This window comes from Phycodurus eques, chromosome 20 (assembly GCF_024500275.1).
Source record: "Phycodurus eques isolate BA_2022a chromosome 20, UOR_Pequ_1.1, whole genome shotgun sequence".
Lineage (NCBI taxonomy): Eukaryota > Metazoa > Chordata > Actinopteri > Syngnathiformes > Syngnathidae > Phycodurus > Phycodurus eques.
The window spans coordinates 3,369,526-3,389,026 of NC_084544.1; the positions used below are offsets into that span (position 1 = coordinate 3,369,526).

At 47.0% G+C, this 19,501-nt stretch overlaps 2 protein-coding genes across 3 annotated transcripts; both read right to left on the reverse strand.

Moving 5' to 3' along the window:
- Nucleotides 1-1,051: 1,051 nt before the first annotated feature.
- LOC133395870 (voltage-dependent calcium channel gamma-4 subunit-like) lies at nt 1,052-5,447 on the reverse strand. Its single transcript, XM_061665136.1, has 5 exons — nt 5,365-5,447; nt 4,637-4,894; nt 4,151-4,234; nt 3,099-3,239; nt 1,052-2,972 (listed from the first exon to the last, which is right to left on the reverse strand). The coding sequence occupies exons 1-5, from the start codon at nt 5,393-5,395 to the stop codon at nt 2,140-2,142; spliced, it is 1,347 nt and encodes a 448-aa protein (XP_061521120.1). The 5' UTR covers nt 5,396-5,447; the 3' UTR covers nt 1,052-2,139.
- Nucleotides 5,448-9,522: 4,075 nt separating this feature from the next.
- On the reverse strand, nt 9,523-18,411 carry LOC133395871 (voltage-dependent calcium channel gamma-7 subunit-like). 2 transcript variants are annotated; one of them, XM_061665138.1, is made up of 8 exons: nt 17,523-18,411; nt 17,041-17,157; nt 15,932-15,981; nt 13,200-13,395; nt 12,936-13,022; nt 11,850-11,990; nt 10,716-10,861; nt 9,523-9,938 (listed from the first exon to the last, which is right to left on the reverse strand). In XM_061665138.1, the coding sequence occupies exons 2-8, from the start codon at nt 17,063-17,065 to the stop codon at nt 9,531-9,533; spliced, it is 1,053 nt and encodes a 350-aa protein (XP_061521122.1). In that variant the 5' UTR covers nt 17,066-17,157; nt 17,523-18,411; the 3' UTR covers nt 9,523-9,530. The 2 variants fall into 2 exon arrangements, with proteins under 2 accessions (XP_061521122.1, XP_061521123.1); XM_061665139.1 differs by lacking the exons at nt 15,932-15,981; nt 17,041-17,157; nt 17,523-18,411 and adding an exon at nt 15,207-15,273.
- Nucleotides 18,412-19,501: the final 1,090 nt, after the last annotated feature.

Genomic DNA, 19,501 nt, shown 5'->3' on the forward strand with positions numbered 1-19,501 from the left:
AGGCCAGAGTGGTTGAGAAAAGGAGATCGTGATTTTTTTTTTTTTTTACTTTTTAAAATGAATCAGATCCACTCAATACCTGGTGAGCAGCTGATTGTTGTGCCCACAACACAAACAAACACAGAGTTCCCCTTCTCAGCACTAGCGTCATTAACACACATTAATAATATATATATTTATATTTATACATGAAACACCAGGAACTAAATGTAAACTATGGCCTACACTAACACGCTTCTCAGAACATTAGAACATTTTTCTACTTATTATTGTTGTTCAAATGCCGGCCAGGAAAATAAAAAAACTAAACAACAAAAAAAAAAGCAACAGAGAAGCCTTGGTAGAAAATAAACAACTCATTTTGCGCACACAAAATCAAGTTCATGGGACTCCACTGAGACCACAAAGTACAACAAAGTACAAAGCCTGAGTTCAACCAAACTAAACATAACAAAGTGGAAAAACACAACAACAACAAAAAAATTACAGCGGTGCCTTGAGATACCAACAAAAATTTGAGATGAGTGCGCCTCAGACCGTCACCGCTAGCTGGCACCGCCAAACTTCACAACATCCGGCCACCATCAGTTCACATTGGTTTCATTGCAGTGGAAGGACAATACCAGTTGGTGGCGCCAATTCACCAACAAGCTGGTTGCCAACCGCCAATCGACACCACACAAGTACGAGGAAGAACAATACATTAGGCACAGTCGAGTTTTGTGCTCGCATTTTCCGTGTTACATGGAGAGGAAAAAAATGCTTTTATACAGTATAGTACAGTAAAATAGTGCAATTTTTCTTGTAAATGAAACACTTTTTTTAAAGCGGGGCTGGGACAGATTCATTGCATTTCCATTTATTTCAATGGGGAAGGATGATTTGAGATACGACCCTGGTCCCGGGACGAATTAAACTTGTATCTCAAGGCACCCATTGTAGAACAAAACTGTCAATAAAAGTACAAGAAATAGTGTGAAATTACCAATTGTAAAAAAAAAAAAAAAATGTATTTTAAAACAATTGTGTAATTTGTTTGCAAAAAAAAAAACAACCCATCAAGACACTAAGTGATGAAGTTGATGAAAGCTTTGAAGATATTGAAGAATAAATACATGATTAATATAGTGATTAATAATATTCTACATGAATTTGTCATGGTGTGCTTGACATTTACGAGTTAAGACAAAGTTAAAATTCGTGCGTCGATTTCGTCTCGTTTTGAGGCTCAAATGCTGAAGCTTGGGCTTGAAATCATTTTCACATTCAAGTGTGATGTCATCAACTTGAGATCACCCGCCGACGATGTCATCATCTTCGACATCGTCACGTCGTCGTGTTCCAGAAGGACGCGTAGCGGTCGTCGTCGTCGCGTTCCTGAGAGGAAAAAAAAACGAACACAAGGCAGGAGCGGCTCGTGTTTCACAGCATTGAGGAACGACAACAATGCCCGAACGCCGGGCGGCGTTCTTGTGTGAGCTCACTGGCACTGATGTTATGCGCACGGTGTGTGTGCAAGTCCTGGTGTGTTTGTGTGCATTTCATCTGCATTAGTGTGTGATTGTGGTTGTTTGCATGTGTGTTTGCATGATAGTGTGTTTGTGAGTGTGCATGTTTGCATTCGCGTGTGTTTGTGAGTGTGCATGTTTGTGTTTGTGTGAATGTGTATCGTATGTGTGGGGTGTGCATGTTTGTGTGGTTTTCTGTGTGTGTGGGCGTGTGCGCGTATTTGTCAATATTTGAGAACATTTGTGTGAATGTGTGTCGATGTATCAGTGTGTTTTTGTGTGTGTACATGTTTGTGCATGTTTGTGTCACTTTGTGTTTGTGTGCGTTTCATTGTGTGTGTGTGTGTGCATGTGTGTTTGCGTGCATTTGTTTGCGTGTAATTGTGTGTGTTCATGTGTGTGTCAATGTCTGTGTGCATTTGCGTGCATGTATGAGTGTTTGGGCGATTGTGTGCACACGTGTGTATTTGCGCGAATGATATTGTCCATCCGACGTATGTTTAAGTACTTATGGCTCCTGCGTATCCCAAATGTCGGGACAGATAATCTTGTATTTATAGCCCTCCTCAGTCTGTAATTGGCTCATGTTTGGACTGTAACCCCGCCTTCCCCCGGCCCCACCAATCAGCTTTCAAACGGGCGTGGTTTTCCTGTTGAGCGTGTCCGAGTTGCTGTCACGGTCTCTCTTGGCGGTCAGTCGGTCCAGCGTTCCCACGTTGCCCCTGTCCCGCTCCATGGTGGCGGTGGACATCGGCGCCTGCGCGGCGCCGGCGGGGACGGCGGCGGCGGCGCCCGTGCCGGCGCTATTCAGCGGGGCGGAGGTCTGGGCGGCGGCCGCCAAGTTGGATTTGGAGTGCGACGGGAGCGTGCCGCTACCGACGTGCGCGGCCCCTCCGCTGCCGCCGCTGCCGCCGTCCTTGGGGAAGTAGTTGTGCAGCTGGTAGAGAGCGGCGCGATCCATGGTGCCGTAGAGGGGCGGCGCACCACCGCCCAGGCTGCCCAGCTTGGCGTCCCTGGACAGGGTGTACATGGAGATGTCGCCGCCGCCGCCGCTGCTGCCGTGGTGGGGGTTGGGTAGGGTGGCTACGGAGAACGGGGGCGCGGACGGCGGCAGGCTGAAGGTTTTGGCCCCGACGGGCGACGTCTCCTGCGAGCGCGGCGGGTCGGTAGAGCGCGAGCTGGAGCGCGAGCGCCTGCGGAAGCGGTAGCTGGGCAGGCGCATCACGGCGTGCGTGGTGCTCTTGAAGAGGTCGGCGCGCGAGCGGCAGCGCAGCTCCTTGTTCTTCTCGATGTAGATGTTGACGGCCAGGACGCCCACCATCTCGGCCAGGATGAAGGAAAGGCCCCCGAAGTAGAAGGACCACCCGTACGAGTAGTGCCACTTCTTGTCTTCGTCCTTCTTGGGCGAGATGTCGCTGAGCGCCGCCGAGATGTAAACGATCACGCCGATGATGTTGCTCAGGCCTGCGAAACCAGAAGGCCAGATAGTGTGGTCCGTCGGTGGGTAGGTAGGTAGAGAGGTAGTCAGGTACGAAGGTGGTAAGGTATGCAGTGTAGGTGTGTCCCGCTAGTCGTTGGAGCGCTTCTGACCTGCGGCCACGAAGAGGATTCCTCCCCCCAGGATGACGTTCCTTTTGCTTTTGTAGAAGCTGCTGGAGGCCACGCACACGCCGCCCAGCAGAAGCAGCACGGCGCTCAGGATGGGGAACATGCTGGATGCGCGCACCACACCTGCGCGCACACACACACGCACACGTGGTCATGGTTGTTGTTGTTATTGAAGGTGGTAGGACACGCCAAGTTAGCATGGAGGAGGAAGAGGAAGTGTGACAAAAACCTGCTACAACTTCCTCACATTTATTATCAAAACACATCTAGTGATATTATTTACCGTCTGTTACAGAACGTATAACGTGACATATGTATACCAATTGAAAACGTGTATATCAAGTCATAGCATATGTCATGTATGGAAAGTGATCACGTCGTGTAGTGTACAGACAGTGAGAAGATGTATCTAAAGTGATAACATATGTTGCGCGTACAAACTTTGCCATGCAAATTAAATGATACCACATGTCGTGCACAAACAGTGATAATATGCATCGTGTGTGTAAAGTGATAACATGAGTCACGTAAGCAAAAGTGAAAAGTGTGTCAAGTGCTAACATGTGCGGGCAAGCTATACGATAGCGTCGTGCATGCAAAGTGATGTCACTTATATCATATTTCCTGTAGAAAAGGTGCGAGGCATCAAAATCGAGAGGCGACGAGTTGACGATTGCTCGTGGACGAGATGTTTGACACTGCGCTTTATGAACAACACATTCGTCTGCTGTGCACAGCGGAAAAGAATTCATTCGCTGCTTTTTGATGTTGTTTTGTCCGCATGACAGCTGCCTTTTGTGTGTGTACACCCCCAGACTCACCAGCGCACACCTGACACACACACACACACACGCGTACACACAACCGGAAACACACATCTTCTTTGCCCGACTCTCACATTTCTGCATTGATGTCCGCCCACCAGCCCCTTCTGTCCTTTCCACATCCTCGTCTTTGTGTGCGCGCACGCTTTTGTGTGTGTGTGTGTGTGTGTGTGTGTGTGTGCGTGCGCGCGCTGCGGATGTGCCACTCACGCAGCAGATACTCGGCGGAGTCTTGGTCGTAGTCGGCGTCGTCCGGGAAATGATTGATCTGGGAGCACACACCTCGCTTCAAACCTGCCAGACGAGGTCGAGGAAGAATATATCGAGGAGAAAAGAGCAGATGTAACTGTGTCGTCAAGTATGTTTACGGGTCATTTTCATATGATTCCATTGCTATTGGTAATGACACTTCTTTTATTAATGCTGCCTTGGTTGGTTTTATGGGTGTAAATCTATCAATTTTCCAAACGTTATTGATTATTTTGTAAATGTTTGGCCAATCAAGCGATAAATCCACAAATTCTATGGCAGATTTCTAAAACTTCATCAAAACCATAAATGACGATAACGACTTCAATTTTGCCACAGTTGACTTGCTCGAACCCAACAGAGATACACATTTCGCATAACGGTAAAGACACAAACGGCTTCATCCGAACCACAATTGGCACGCGCGAGGGGAGAGGAAGCAAGAACCTTCCAGGCAGCAGATCCTCCACAGTCCCGAGTGCGTGAGGGCGCCGGGATCCTTCTTGTCCTTGGCGCCGCTGTCGTCCTGCGCCGAAGACGAGTTGGCGGTGCTGTTGCAGATGAAGGCGCGCGCGTACAGCCAGTAGTCGGTGCCGATGGCCACCGTCATCAGGGCGAAGGCGGCGAACGCGCCCACGGTGGTCAGCAGCACCTGAATGCCGCGCTCGCACCACACCAGCGCCGGACGCGGCAGGAAGCTCAGGTCTGCGAGCGGGAAGTCGTCATCGTCGCACTCGTACGTGTAAGAACAACGTCACGTGTGCCACAGTGCACAAACACACTGACATGTATTGGGAAACGCACACAAACTGCCATGCACGCGTGTGTCAGCATTGGTGCGTGTGTCAACCTATGTGTGTGTGTGTGTCTGTCAATGTGTGTATGTCAGTGTGTCAGGGCATGTCTGTCTGTTTGTGTGTGTGTGTACACACACACGCACACACTAACACAGTTACACGCGGACAGACGTCATCATCATGGCAATTTTGGATTCCATGTGTGTGTATTATTGTTTGGGTGTGTCATCTTGTGTGTGTGTGTCTCTTGTGTGTCATTGTCTAAGTGTGTATCAGTGTATTTCTATGTGTCACTTTGTGTGTGTGAGACACTGTGTGAGCGTGTGTTTCAGTGTATGTGTGTGCGTATTTTAGTGTGTGTGTGCATTTGTGTGTTACCTGAGGGCACGTTCCTGCTTTTTGCCTCCATCCTTTCTTCTTCTTGGTGGGTGTCTTTCCTGAGAATCTTCCCAATTCTTCTTCTTCTCCTCCTTCAGCTCCTCTTCAGCTCCTCCATGCTTTCCCGTTTGCTCTCCTCACCTGTCTGCTGCTTTCTGTCCACTCCTCCTCCTCCTCCTCACTGTCGTCGGAGGTGAAAGGAAGGAAGGAGGGAGGGAGGGAGGGAAGGAGGGAGGGAGGGAGGGGGGAAGCGAGACAAAAGGTGAAGGAGAAAAGAGAGGGCGTGAAGCAACACAAGGTGAAGATGAGGATGGAGAAAAGGAAGAAGACTGAGCTTCCTGTCCTCGCCGGCGGAGAGGCGACGGCGATTTGAGTGAGGGAGAAAAACGATGCGAGCGAGTGGTTGCTCTACCATCGCCATGGCAACTGTGGATTCCAAAGTCTACCCTGTAGTGCGTGTGTGTGTGTGTGTACGCAATTCAGGAGGGATTAAACAGCTGGGTGGATTTTTTCCCATCAACATAAATATGAACATAAAAATCCATATTATACATCCGGCATATAAAGATAGGAGGGAGGATTCATGATGATGTCATTGGTGTTCCTGAAGAGAAATCCTGGTGACAAGAAGAAGACCCGTGTGGTTCTGATCTGGTTTTGCTGTGGTTCCGGTTGGGTGCCTATCTGGTTCTGAAGTGATTCTGGTGTGGTTCCTATCTTGTTTTATTTTTTTTCCGAATGGTCTCCGATCAGGAACTGGTCTGGTTTAATCATGTTCTGGTGTGACTCCGGTGTGGTTCTGATCTGCTCCGAGATGGTTATGTTGTCATTCTGATGTGGTTCCGCTGTAGCTCTGCTCTGCTTTCTATCTAGTTCTGATGTAACTCCAATGTGATTCTGATCTGGTTCTCGTCTAGTTTGGATCTTTTTTTTTAATGTAACTCTGATCCAGTTCTTGTCTTGTTCTTATGTGGTTCGGATGTAATTCTGGTGTGGTTCTGATCCCATTCTGGTCTGGTTCAATCTTACTCTGGTGTGACTCTGGTATGGTTCTGATCTGATGAGAGGTGGTTCTGTTGTCATTCTGATCTAGTCTGCGCTGGTTCCTGTCTGGTTTAGATCTGGTCCCGCTGTCTCAGCAGTAGCTCTGATCTGGTTCCTATCTGGTTCCGATGTGATTCTGGTGTGACTTGTATGTTCGGGTCTGGTTCTGTTCTGATATCACACTGGTATGATTGGTACGTTCTGATCTGTTTCTGGTCTAGTTTTGATATCATTCTTGTCTTACTCTTGGATGTTCTTACCTGGTTCTTCTGTGGTTCGGGTCTGGTTCTTCGTTTCCTCTGGTATGGCTCTGATCTGGTTTGGCTTTTGCTCATCTTTGTTTATGTTCTGGCTCCTATTAAGTTCGCATGTGATTCTGATCTGGTTTTGCTGTGGTTCCGGTGAGATTCCTATCTGGGTGATCCTTTACTGGTGTGACTCTGGTATGTTTCTGATGTGTTGAATGCAGTTTTGATGTGGTTCCCACCTAGTTCTTATGATCTTATTCTGATCTGAGTGATTCTGATGGCAGTTCTGATCTGGTTCTATTTCAGGGCAAACAAGCATTCACATTTCCACCTACGGAAAACTTCTCAGTCGTCAAGGAAGCTAACATGCTAATGCTATGTCTTTGGAATGGGGAGAACACGCTAACCGCTCGCAGGAAGACTCGAGCCTAGATTCAAACCCAGAACCTCAGAACTGCTATGTGGACGTGGTAACCACTAGACCGCCGAGCTGCCTGTTTTCTTTGGATCTTCCACTACGTTTGTATGTCGCATGTGTTAAATGTTCCCAGTTTGGAATGATTGTCATCCACACATGCTAATACGTTAGCGCTTCATGTTGATAACGTCGTGATGACTCATTCGCACCTTCGCTGACCAAATGAATCTTTGCCACTAATTCCCGTCGACACTCGGTCCGGAAGCAGAAGTTGAAACTTTATTGAACTCCAGAAAACACGACTCATGTCGGCATGCTCAGAAAAATACCTTAGAAAAAGTTCGACGTATTTATTATCCGTGTGCTACATTATGCTATATGTTGACAATATGTTTCATGTATCAAAAAAATGGACATGGTTAGCGTTATAAAGGCAAACGATTTGTGCAAGTGTTCTTACTGTTGTGTATGTTGACTGACGCTTACTTAATCATTATGGATGTTTAACCCTATGTTTTCTATATCATCATATATGTTGACTGTGCGTAAGATGAGAGGAAGAGGATGAGAAGAGGAAGAGCAACTTCTGTAGCCCCCCGTTCAAAATCAACCGCGTTCTCGCGCTGACATCAATCATCGCGGATTTGACTGCCTCGGCAATATTGCAGTTTGAATCAAAGTCGGCAGGCTTCTTGTTGCTGCATCGTACGGAGAGGTCCGACATTTGAAAACTTACACGGGAACCAATGATGATGTCACTTTTCTCCTCGTTGCTGTCCTAAGAAAGTTTGTTACGCTTCAGTTTTCAATCAAGCGATTTCAACTTTCAGTTTCTTGCTCATGATATTGATTCCATTTCCTGGATATAAGAGTGATTCGACTTCCTATTTCCTGGGCGAGACTTTGAATCAACTGCCTGTTTCTTGCTCATGATAATTATTTAACTTTCTGTTTCGCACTCATGCAATTGATTCAAAATCCAGTGATTCAAGTTCCTGTTTCCTACACTTGAACTAACTGTTTACTGCACGCACTTCAACTTTCTACCTGTGATACGTCAACTTCCTGTTTTTGACATGATGATTCAACTTCCAATTTCCTGTGTGTGATGATTAAACTTCCTGTTTCCTTCATGGACTAAGGATTCAACTTTCTATTTCCTGTGCGTGATGATTTAACTTTGCTTCCTGCCTGTGCCAATCACCCAACTTCCTGTTTCCTGCGGATGACAATCGGACGTCCTTGTACCTGCACGAGAGTGTGATTCGACTTCCTGTGTGCGAAGGAGCGCGTCCGTCAGCGGCGTCCGTTTGCCGCCGTTCCACTGAGCGTTCTTGTCGACCGTCTCGGCGGCGATGAGTCATCTGTCCTTTTTCTCATATTTGCTGCTTTCGCTCTCGTCCTCCCACACACGGCCAGGCTCTGTGTGTGTGTGTGTCTGTGTGTATTTTATCTTTGTGTGCTTGAGTACCGTAAGTGTACTTATGCGTGTGTGTGTGTGAATGTGCATTTCTAAGTATGTGTTAGTGCGTGTGTTTGTGGATTTCTGTGTATATGTTCGTCTGAGTGTGTGTCTATTGAATGTGTGTGCGCGTGTTTGTGTGTGTGCCCGTCTCAGTGGCAATCCTAGACCTATTTTATCGTAATATTTTAGCCGTATATATTGTATTTTGTATTAAAGGTTCAACAGATGGCAACATGTATTTTATTATATTAACAACTCAAGGCAACAACAACCCTTCCGGTCCGCTCGGCAACATGAGCGCAAGACAACCTGTAGCTGGTAAAGTCTGGTCTTCAAAATAAAAACATGCCAATAAAATAACACCACAGGATCGTTTAGTGCGTTGCGATTACGTTTGTTAACCAGAGGTTTTACCTTGTAACAATACATATATTTTTCGTGCTAATTTTTTTTTTTGCTAGCACTGACTTCCTGTCGTCGGGTGGATGCTGGTAACCTTTAGTTCGTAGTGTGAATAAACCAAACTTGTTATTGCCCGCTGTTTTCAGTTTTACCGGATTCTGTGACGTAACTGACGTGATTGTATTTTGAAGGCCGTACTTCAACGGCTACAAGACGTTTAACAGCAATGATGCTAAGCGGAACGGAAGGGTTGTTGTTGCCTTGAGTTAAAAATAAAATTGTGGAATACGCCTTGCCGACTGTTTAACACTTGAAACAAAATGTGACCGATCCGATTAGAATGTTGGGCCACGCGCATTAGTTCCGCTTTCTGTATCGGCGCGATATCACAATTTCAAAGATTACAGTACCGTATGATCTTCGGATGGGGGGGCCGGGGGCACAGGGGGCCCCCTGTAAGCACGCTCTTATAGTGTACGTGTGTGTGCGTGGAAGTGTGTGTATATACTTGCGTCTTGTGCGCGTACAGATGTGTGTGTGTGTGTGTGTGTGTGTTCGTATGCGTGTGCGACACCCCGCCACACACAGCTTAGCACGGCGAGGCGCTCATCCGCATGTGCGCGTGGTAGCGCGGTGGAAGAACGGCCGAGGGAGGGGCCGCCATGGGAAGGTGGTCGCCCAGGTGGGACCAGGGCTGCCCGTGGGGCGCCCGCGGGAAGGTGTGGGCGGCGGCGTGAAGGAGGGGGTGCGGCTGGAAAGAGGAGGAGGAGGAGGAAGAGGGGGGCGCGGCATGGTTGAGCTGGATGGAGATGTCCGAGGAGACGTCAGATTTGCTGCGGCTGCGCGGGGGCGGCGCCCACGAGTCGGGGTGCAGGAAATGGCCGCTGTAGTCGCTGCAGTCCGACAAGCGAGGGCGGTAGAGGGCGGGGTGCGGCCGGAAAAGCTCCTCCTCGGCGTAGCGCTTCATGAAGAGGTAGACCGACATCACGCCTGCGCCCTGCAACACGCACACACATGCAACACGGGCGCCTGATAGTGGAAGGATCTGGAAGTGCCGTGACATCGCCATAATCAAAGAAGTCCTAATTGGCATCCCCCATTTTTCAAAAATATAATGCAAACCATCCATCCATTTTGAGAAACAAGAATTCCCACTCACAATCACAGCTAAGAACAATTTAGACTCTTCATTAGCGTGTTTTTATGATGTAAACGGAAAAAACTTCACAGCTGAGATTCGAACCCACAACCTCAGTATTGTGAGGTACACGTGCTAACCACTAGGTCAACACACTGCGCATCATTGGCAAAATGTCATTTTTTAAAATGTCATGCTAATTATTTGTAATTATTACATCTATCCCTGACACTTGTAGCTGCATCCATGTCTGATCATGACACATCACTATGGCAACAAGCAGAAGTGTGTGCGTTTGTGCATGTGTGTTAATCTCATTTTGTGCAGCTTCAGGGGGGCAAAAAAAGTGACGAAGGAGCATGACGGGACGATTAAAGGATGATAGAAGTGGAGGAAGGAGGAGGATTAAGGAAAAAAGCGAGGGCAAAGGAAGCAGGAGAGAAAGGGAGTAAACCAAGGACGTAGGAAGAAAGGATGCAAGGATGGAAGAAAAAGAGAAAAAAAAGTAGAGGCAGGAAGTGATATCCCGTGGGAGGAAGTGAAGAAAACTGCAGACAATTCAAGTGATTATCATTCATGAATACTGATGCAGGCGAGATGACAATGTGCGCGTGTGTGCGCTCGCGGGCGTGTCACCTCTTTAAGCAGGAAGGAGGAGGCGGCGAGTGCGAAGGACCATCCGTAGCGATAGTGGAAGAACTGCTCGGCCTCGCGCGGTCGGTTCATCACTTCATCGTTGATGCTGGAGATGTACAAGACGAGGCCCACCACCAGGCTCAGGCCTGCGCGCGCGCACACACAGGCACAAACCCAAAGATTGTCGTTGCTTCATACTGCTGTACATTATGCACAGTGTACACTGTGCAGTCTACAGAACATTGTGTACACGTGAACATCAGGCTGGAAACTCTATTTTGAAACCTACACACACCCACACACTCACACGTGCGCACATTTGGTCCACGTGTGCAGACTGATCGATTGCCAACGATTACATTGCTAGTCGTTGACTGGCGACCGGTCCAGGGTGTAGGCTGCGACTGACTCCAGCTCACCCGCGAGCCTCACGGAGATAATAAGTGCGATACAAAATGGTTGAATGGAACACAACGTGTGCAATGATCGTGTGGAAGAAGTTGGATGTCAAAGCTGCAATTGCCAGGATTGCCCAGAAGACGGCAGCATTGCCACCTCCCTGAGGAGGAGGCTGAGTGGCGAATATGAGCGTGTATGTTCAAGAGCAAAAAACACACCCGCCACGAACACGCACTCAAGGTGATGTCATCATGTCTACTGAAGTGCAAAATCATTGAGGAAACCAAACAGACATGTTGTCCCGTCATCATTAATCATGATATCGTGAGTTGGTCATTTTGTAGCACTGTTGAGTGAGTATAGGTTCTCCTGGCCTTGTATAATCTGAAACCCTAATTTGAAAATCTAATCTTGATTTTAAACCAAATTCCTAACTCGAGAATGCGCGATGAGGGCCCCACAGGCATGCCCTGCTTGTGTGTGGGTGGCGCCCTCAAGTGGACAGATAAAATACCCGCGCCTCTCTCTAAATTAGTGTCACAAATTGGCATTGAAATGCCTGCATGAAACATAAATTCACACAGTAATATAATAAATAATTGGTGGCTACTTTGCATTTATTAAACAACGCGATAAACGAGGGTTTAAAAGAGTCTCGCTCGCTTGTGAGGCTCGAAAACCGTACTTTGAAACGTCAAGATGAACTTTTGAGAGAAAAGCGGGCAGAGTTTCTACCTGACAGGATGAAGAATATTCCGGAGACGAAGGCCAGGATGGTCCGCTGGGGCCTGACGTGACCCACGCTGCTGACCACGAAGGCGATGAACACGAACAGCAACGACACCACCGGGAACGGCGTGGCCGTGCGCACCATTTCTGTAAAAACATCAACAAGTCTGAGGGGTTGTCAGGGACAGAATTTGGGATTACACTACTGAAACACTCTCACACCCTACTGCAACACACACACACACACACACACACACACTACTGAAAGAGTTTTACACACAAAACTGAAACTCTCATACGCACTACTGAAAAACACAACTGAAACACTGGCTCTCATACACAACTGAAACTCACACACACTACTGAAATCCTCTCATACAAGCTACTGAAACACCCATCGACGTGACAGAAATGCTCTCATACGCACTGAAACACCCTCAAACACACGACGGGCATTTTTGTCAGTCACACAAACAACTGAAATGCTCTCACAAACACGACTGAAAATGCTACTGAAACACTTTCACACACACAATATCGAAACACTCAAAAATACAACTGAAACGTCCATCCATCCATCCATCCATTATCAACACCGCTTATCCTGGTTAGGGTCGCGGGGCGCTGGAGCCTATCCCAGCTGACTTCGGGCGAAAGGCGGACGACACCCTGAACTGTTCGCCAGTCAGTCGCAGGGCACATATAGACACGGACGACCATTCGCACTCACATTCACACCGTCACTGAGTGGGAACTGAACCCACGCCGCCTGCACCAAAGTCAGGCGAGTGCACCACTACACCATCAGTGACCTACTGAAACGTGGTTCGGTGTATTATGAGCGTATTTCAATGTGATGTGTGAGGATTCACTTGTGAGCCTGAGAGAATTTCAGTAGTGTGTGAGTGGGAAAAAATATTCAGCACGGTTTCAGTATATACGTAGGAGCGTAGTATCGTACTCGTATTTCAGTATGCAAAAAAAAGGCAGTCTGCCTGAGAGCGTTTCAGTAGTGTGTGAGGTAATCCCGAACGATGTCTCTGACGGCCCGTCGTAATCGTCGCCATGGTGGCGGTCGGCACGGCGACTCACTGAGGATGTTGGCCGTGTTCTCCGTGGTGATCTCCACCTCAGGTTCGCTGAAGTACTCGGACGCCACGCAGCGACCGTTCTCGGGGCCTGGCGAGGAACGAGACGTCACCAGCGAAACGCGCACGCACACTCACACTCACACACTCACTCACGCACACCCTCGCGTGCACGCCCTCTGTATGCCGCCCGCATGTTTGCCCGCTGACCTGTTTGGCGGCAGCCCAAACACGGCAGGCGGGCAAATGCTGAACGCTAACACGTCACCTGCCACGAAGCAGACGCGCCACAGGCCCGAGTGCAGCGCCATCTTGACCTGGGTGCTCTGGTTCTGCTGCAGGACCACGCCCTCCTCCATCAGCAGCCAATAGTCGCTGGACACGGCCGCGCCCACCAGGAGGAGGCCGCACCCCCCGAACGAAGACGACAGCAGCGTCAGCGCACGCGTGCTGAACCAACTCATCTGAGGGCAAACGGAAATACGACGTACGATGAAAGCAGGCTGGTGTGCGTCACGCAAAGATGACATCATCAGCGCGGGTTGTGCGACCGTAGCGCTCGGATGGCGTGGAACGTGAAAAGTCTCGAGGCCAGCACGGAAACTTGGCGGCGGCGCAGACGCAGATGACGCACAGATGGCGCTTTCAGGTTAGCTCACCATCAGCGTTCTGTTCAGACGCAATATGGGCTCAACCTGTGCCAACTGGCACCAGCAAGTGCCCATATTTAAACAACTAAGGGTGTGTGTTTGTGATCGCAGTGCGTATGTATGTGCATCTATGTTGTGTGTGCATATGTAGTTGCGTATACGTGTTTGTGAGCACGTGCGTGTATGTACGCGTGTGTACCGTGTTTGTGTGTACGTTGACGTGTGTATGAGTGTGTACGTGTTTGTGTGTACAGGTGTGTTTATGTGAGTGTACTTGTGTATGGACTGTATGTGTGTGCGTGTGTGTATCCAGTGAGTTTGTGTGTTTAAATTTCGCTTTAAGTGTACACGTGTCTGTGTACGTGTGCCCACGTGTGCATTTGTGTGTGTGTGTAAGTAAATGTTTTAGTGTGTTTGTACCACATGCATGTATGTGTATAACTGCGTGTTTACATGTCTCAGTATGTGTATGCATGTGTATGTGTGCACGAGTACATCGGGAAGAAGAAACGAGGCCGGACGCTAAGAACCAGGACAGAGAGGAAGAGGAGGATGAAGATGAAGGCGCAAAGATGGATGAGGTGAGGAAGAACGCGCGGCCACGAACATTCGTTGTGGTAACGACGCGCCGACACGACGGAAGAAGAACGCGAGATGCCCTTTCTATTTTCCGTACCGCTTATCCTCACTAGGGTCGCGGGTGGAGCCCCTTTTTTTTGGAATATAAAATAAAATTAACTGACCCTCTCTTATTTATCCTATTTATTTATTATTATTTAGTATTTTGAAATCTGACGGACATTGTACATAGGCCGCCGTCTTGCTCCCAGCCCCCTTATTTGCTGTTGATTGTGTCAACAGAAATAAATATGCAAGTTAAATACGTACTACTGTTTTATCATAATTGTATGAATAATTTGGACTATGGATGCCATTTGTTTTGGCTTGAGCACCTGCCCCCAAAATTTCTACACATGTGCCTTTTTTACTGCATGTTATATGATACACGTCATGTTAACATTATACAGTACACGCATGGGATTGTATTACTGTAAATAATGACGTGTGTGTTGGCATGCATCGTGCAACAACACGATTACACACAATGATATCAGTTACCTCATGATATCATATTACAATAGCTGTCACATCACGATATCAACGATATCGCGCTGATCCTCGCCGGCGCTGTCCAGGTTGCTGAATGTGCCGCTACACACGTTTGTGTTGAGCACGATTACAAAATGATAACACGAGATGACTTAAACACAACCTGACATGACAACACACACGCGTACACACCCACAAGTTGAGCAAAAGTGAGCACGTGTGTCCGATTAGAACTGCAGCGTGCAATCAGAGGGATGGCTTCCCCGAGAAGGAGTGCACACGCGCGTGCTCGCACACACACGCACAACCTCCTGGGGCAGATTGAGTGCGCTGGTTTTGTCAACAATGAGCTCCTGCATGCTCAACACTGTAGCACACGCGCGTGCATGCACGCACGCGTGCGTGTGTACACTTGCCGTGTGCGTGCGTGTCTCACACCTGCGCGAGCTCACAGAGTGAAGATGATGATGATGATGATGATGCTGAGGATAAAGAGGAGAAGAACAAGAACTCACCTTGCCGAGCTCGGAGGTGCGCACATGTGAGAAGGTGCGTGCACACTGTGGCGGCTCGGGCACCAAACTGCAGTTATTCCTCCTCTCTCTCGCTCTCTTTCGCTCCCTCCCTCCCTCCCTCCCTCGTTCTCAGAGTGCTCCCCCCTTCTTGCCTCCTTGAGCACTGCAGAGAATCTCCATGTGCTTTTGCTCCACTTTATTTGTCTTTTTTTCTTTTTAAGTACGGTGATGAGCGGGCTTGGTGGGAATAGGGTGAGCGGACGCACTGTGTGTGTGTGTAATACACCATAGGGCTGTTTAGAATTCATTATGCCACCATTAGTTTTGTTGTTTTAGAAATGCTGTAACGACAATAACCATAATGTGACCTCCGCCAAGGCTGAAATGTTAATAAAAGTGAACATGAATTCCTTGGGTGTCATATCACGGAAAAAATAAATAAAAATAAAAATATCTACACCGGGTTTTAAGTCTGAGTGTTGGATGTGCTGACCTGGTCCAGATCCGAAAAGTAGCGGTGAGCCCCTTGCTCCCTCCCTTCCTTGAATTAAAAATATGTCTAACTCTTTTGGGCCTCCCCTGTCTGTACAAATATACGTAAATTCAGTCGAAGTATAGCAAGGCGCAAATCATACTCAAAGGGGCACATATGACGTGTGCTGTAAAAACAAGATGAACAGATGTCTTGTCGTGTGTGCGAGCGTGTGTGTGTGTGTTCTGATGACCGTGAAATGTGAAGTGGCGTCCTCTCCTCTCGCCGCCGCTTCCTTCCTTCCTTCATGCGTCCGCCGCCGGCCGTGTAAATTTCCACACGCGCGCACACACACACACACACACACACACACACACAGAGAAACATGTCAACATCATCACTCTTGATTTGTAACATTTAGTTTAGTCTTTTACAGGTCTTAAGCAGCAATATTTGTATAAAGGTAATGTTACCATAATATAATTTTATACTTTTACTGACACATGACTGTTACTATTAGTGCTAATGTTCCCATGATGCAATGTGACCTATGAATACTAAAGTACTGAGTGTGTGTGCGTATATTCTGGTCCAGTTGACCCATTTAGGCCAGATGAGAGGGAGCATGTGCACACACACACACTTCCGTGCACGAGTGTGTGACAGGCTTTAGACCTGCAGGCCTGATGAAGACCTGATGTGAACTGCGTTATGTGTATGTGTGTGCTCATGTAAATTTAAGCCAATAAAGCAGATTCTGAAAACATATTAGAAGTTTTGACTGGCACCGGTCCATTGTTTTGTTTATGTGTCCCACAATCGGCTGGCGACCAGTCCAGGGTGTACCCCGCCTCTCGCTCAAAGTCAGCTGGGATAGGCTCAAATTGTAGAAAACGGAGGGAAAAAAGGCGGTTGTAATATTAAGGTGCAGTTGCAGATTGTGGCCACCAGCCAGCAGCATTGTTATTATCATGTGTTTTCCCCTGAAGCAAAGACCGTCAATACAATGTAATAAATTGTACTTATTGGCTATTATCAAAGGTTCTTTAATAATACAAATATACAAAAATGACACGTACATTATAATTGTTTTTACCTCATCTATTCTAAATGGTCAGATCTTTTTCATATTGAGCATTGTTTACTTTTTGTGTATATTAGCATGTTAGCCTTGTGCTAGCTACACAGTTGGCCGGGGACACACACGACAGTCGAGCTGCTTTTGTCCCGATGTTGCATCTTCCCACCAAGGACAACAAATAGCAGATTATTTTATGTTAGCCTTTAGCTGTTTCCAAGCCTTTGTGACTCACCTATTAGCATCTGTAGCTAGTGTTAGCCTACTGTCAGTGTGACACTCACGTGATCGGTCTACTTTGGAGGTCATCAGTCACGTCAGAGGGCCACTCCCGTTTTAGGTTTTAAGGAACTTTCCTTTCCTTTCCTGTCCAAGCGAGATGACGAAATGACCTGAAAGTACTTGGAGGGAAAGTTGATGGAATTCTAAAAATGCTTAGGAACGGTGCCTCTATGCAATCTTCAGGCAAAGGTGACATGAGAGTTTCACGCTAGAGATATATAATAATAAATAAATAAATACTGAACAGTATATGTGAACTAACATGCATCAAGAATAGTCTTACAGAAGAGTAGCAATGTGAACAAAATAATATCAATAATTATTATTATCAATAATAATAATAATTGTAAAATTCACATTACGAGCCATACAGAAAAAAAACAAACAAAAAACATTATAAAATACAGAAGCATGCGTGAGGAATAAAATATAATAAAAAATAATAAAAGTGAGAAAAAGATAAGCAAGCAAGCTCGAGACTTACGTCAGCAATACTCGCTGTCGAGTCTGCAAGGAAAAATGGAGTCGAATTCATTTGAAACAGTGCCTTCATTTTCGGGCCCCGAGTTTTAACACAAATCTGATCTGGCACCCCCTAGTGGAGGATACATGACACTGCATGTCATTGAGCACTGTTAGCTATTACCTTAGCATAAGGCAGAAGGGAGTGAGGCTGCAGCACGCCCATTTAAAAACTTTGAGGAAGTTTTCCCCTCCAGGACAGAAGCTTTGAAGTGCAACCAAACCCCAAATCCAATCAGCTGTGATTTTATTGATGAATGCAGCTGCACGCACGCGCGCGCGCACACACGCACACACACAGACACTCACAAAACTCATCAGCAGCTGTGTGTGTGTGTGTCAGGAGTGTGTGTGAGTCTCTAGGGGTGACTGGAGGCTTATGGAACGCAGCCGACGCGCCCTCGCCACTCACACACGATTATCTGCATGCTACCTGAGTTAGCATGCGGAAACGACATCAGGCGGAGTGTGCGTGCGTGTGTGTGTGTGCGTGTATGCGTGTAAGTGTGATCCCACTGATTCTCACATGAAGGAATTAGCACAACCGTACACACACATGCTCACAAGGACACACAAACACGCACATTCACACCTCCACATTAATACATTCCCCTAAACACGTACACAAGAGTACGCACACACACACACACACACACACACAGCAGATTTGCATGTACAAATACGTATACATTTTAACACGCAAACACACAACCAGTATACACACACATGCACACTCATGTACACAAACACATACATAGATACAGATAAACACAGACATATGAGTATACACACATACATATAGTTGACACACACACAAACACACACACACACACACACACAAACAAACACTCAGTCCCTCCTGCTGCGGCTGAAAAGCACAGAAGCTAACAAGATCTGGATGAGGGCTGCGTGTGTGTGTGTGTGTGTGTGCACAAAAGCGCTAGTAAGAAGAGAACATGAATAGTTGATGTGAAGCAGTATGTGGTTGAAGTTGCAAATAACACAATTAGTGTGCGTATGGAGTGTGTGTGTGTGCGCGTGGCAGTGCGTGTGTTGTTTTTGAAGTCATGAAACAAGTAACGGGTTGGAAAGATTGTTATTACCTAGGGGATAGGGTTAAGGGTAAGGTTTAGGCTTGGGGTTCGGGTTATACGTACAGGGGCAGGGTTTCGGGGTTTCGGGGTTAAAGGTTTCGATTATGATGAGATGGGCGCAGGGGTTCGTGGGTAGATGTAATGTTCGAGTTAGGGCCACAGGGTCAGGATTAGACATGGGCAGAGTTAGGGTTGGGATTGCGGGTTAGGGGTAACGTTAGAGGTAAGGGGTTGGGGTCGGGATTAGGGTTGTCCGTGGTTTAGGAATGAATGAGCAACACTTAAACACACCCAGTCAGTGATTTTGCTTTTTTTTTTTTTTTTTTTTAAAGTTCTTTATTAAAATCATCTGTCCTGCTCCATCACGTTACTGTCACCCTCACGTGTGTGTTTGTGTGTGTGTGAAGTCACTTTTGGCTTCCTTAAATAAGTAACAATTGCTTGGACTAAAAAGCGCCCTGGCTGGACCAATTTAAACCTCAATGTCACATCTTTGCCAAGTCAAGAAGGAAACAGGTTTTGTCATTTGTCATATCGTGTTTGTTGTTCTTCAAGACCAGGGGTGCAAAAGTCTGGATGGATTTTCAAAATTGGAGATTTACCATGGGAGTTAACAGGAATTAATGGGAATACATTTGAATAAACTCGGAATTTACAAAATTGAAGGTTGGCACTTAACCCATTCACTGCAAGCCGTTTTCATAGATGAGTTCCCCATATTGCCAGCTGTTTTAGAGCATTTTGACTAATCGAAAGCTTTTTCCGTTGAGTAATTACCATTCGAACCAAAACCAGTTTCTGAGTAAAAAGCAGACTAGTTTTGTGTAAAAAATAAACATATCAAGCA

Coding starts and splice junctions, on each gene's coding strand:
- LOC133395871 (XM_061665138.1), bottom strand. CDS start 17,065: ATGACCTCCAAAGTAGACCGATCAC. Junction 13,396..15,931: donor ACGCCACTTCACATTTCACG/GTCATCAGAACA, acceptor GTTTGCCCTCAG/ATGAGTTGGTTCAGCACGCG. Junction 10,862..11,849: donor AATATTCTTCATCCTGTCAG/GTAGAAACTCTG, acceptor GCGCGCGCGCAG/GCCTGAGCCTGGTGGTGGGC.
- LOC133395870 (XM_061665136.1), bottom strand. CDS start 5,395: ATGGAGGCAAAAAGCAGGAACGTGCCCTCAG. Junction 4,235..4,636: donor GAGGATCTGCTGCCTGGAAG/GTTCTTGCTTCC, acceptor CTCGTCTGGCAG/GTTTGAAGCGAGGTGTGTGC. Junction 2,973..3,098: donor AATCCTCTTCGTGGCCGCAG/GTCAGAAGCGCT, acceptor CTGGTTTCGCAG/GCCTGAGCAACATCATCGGC.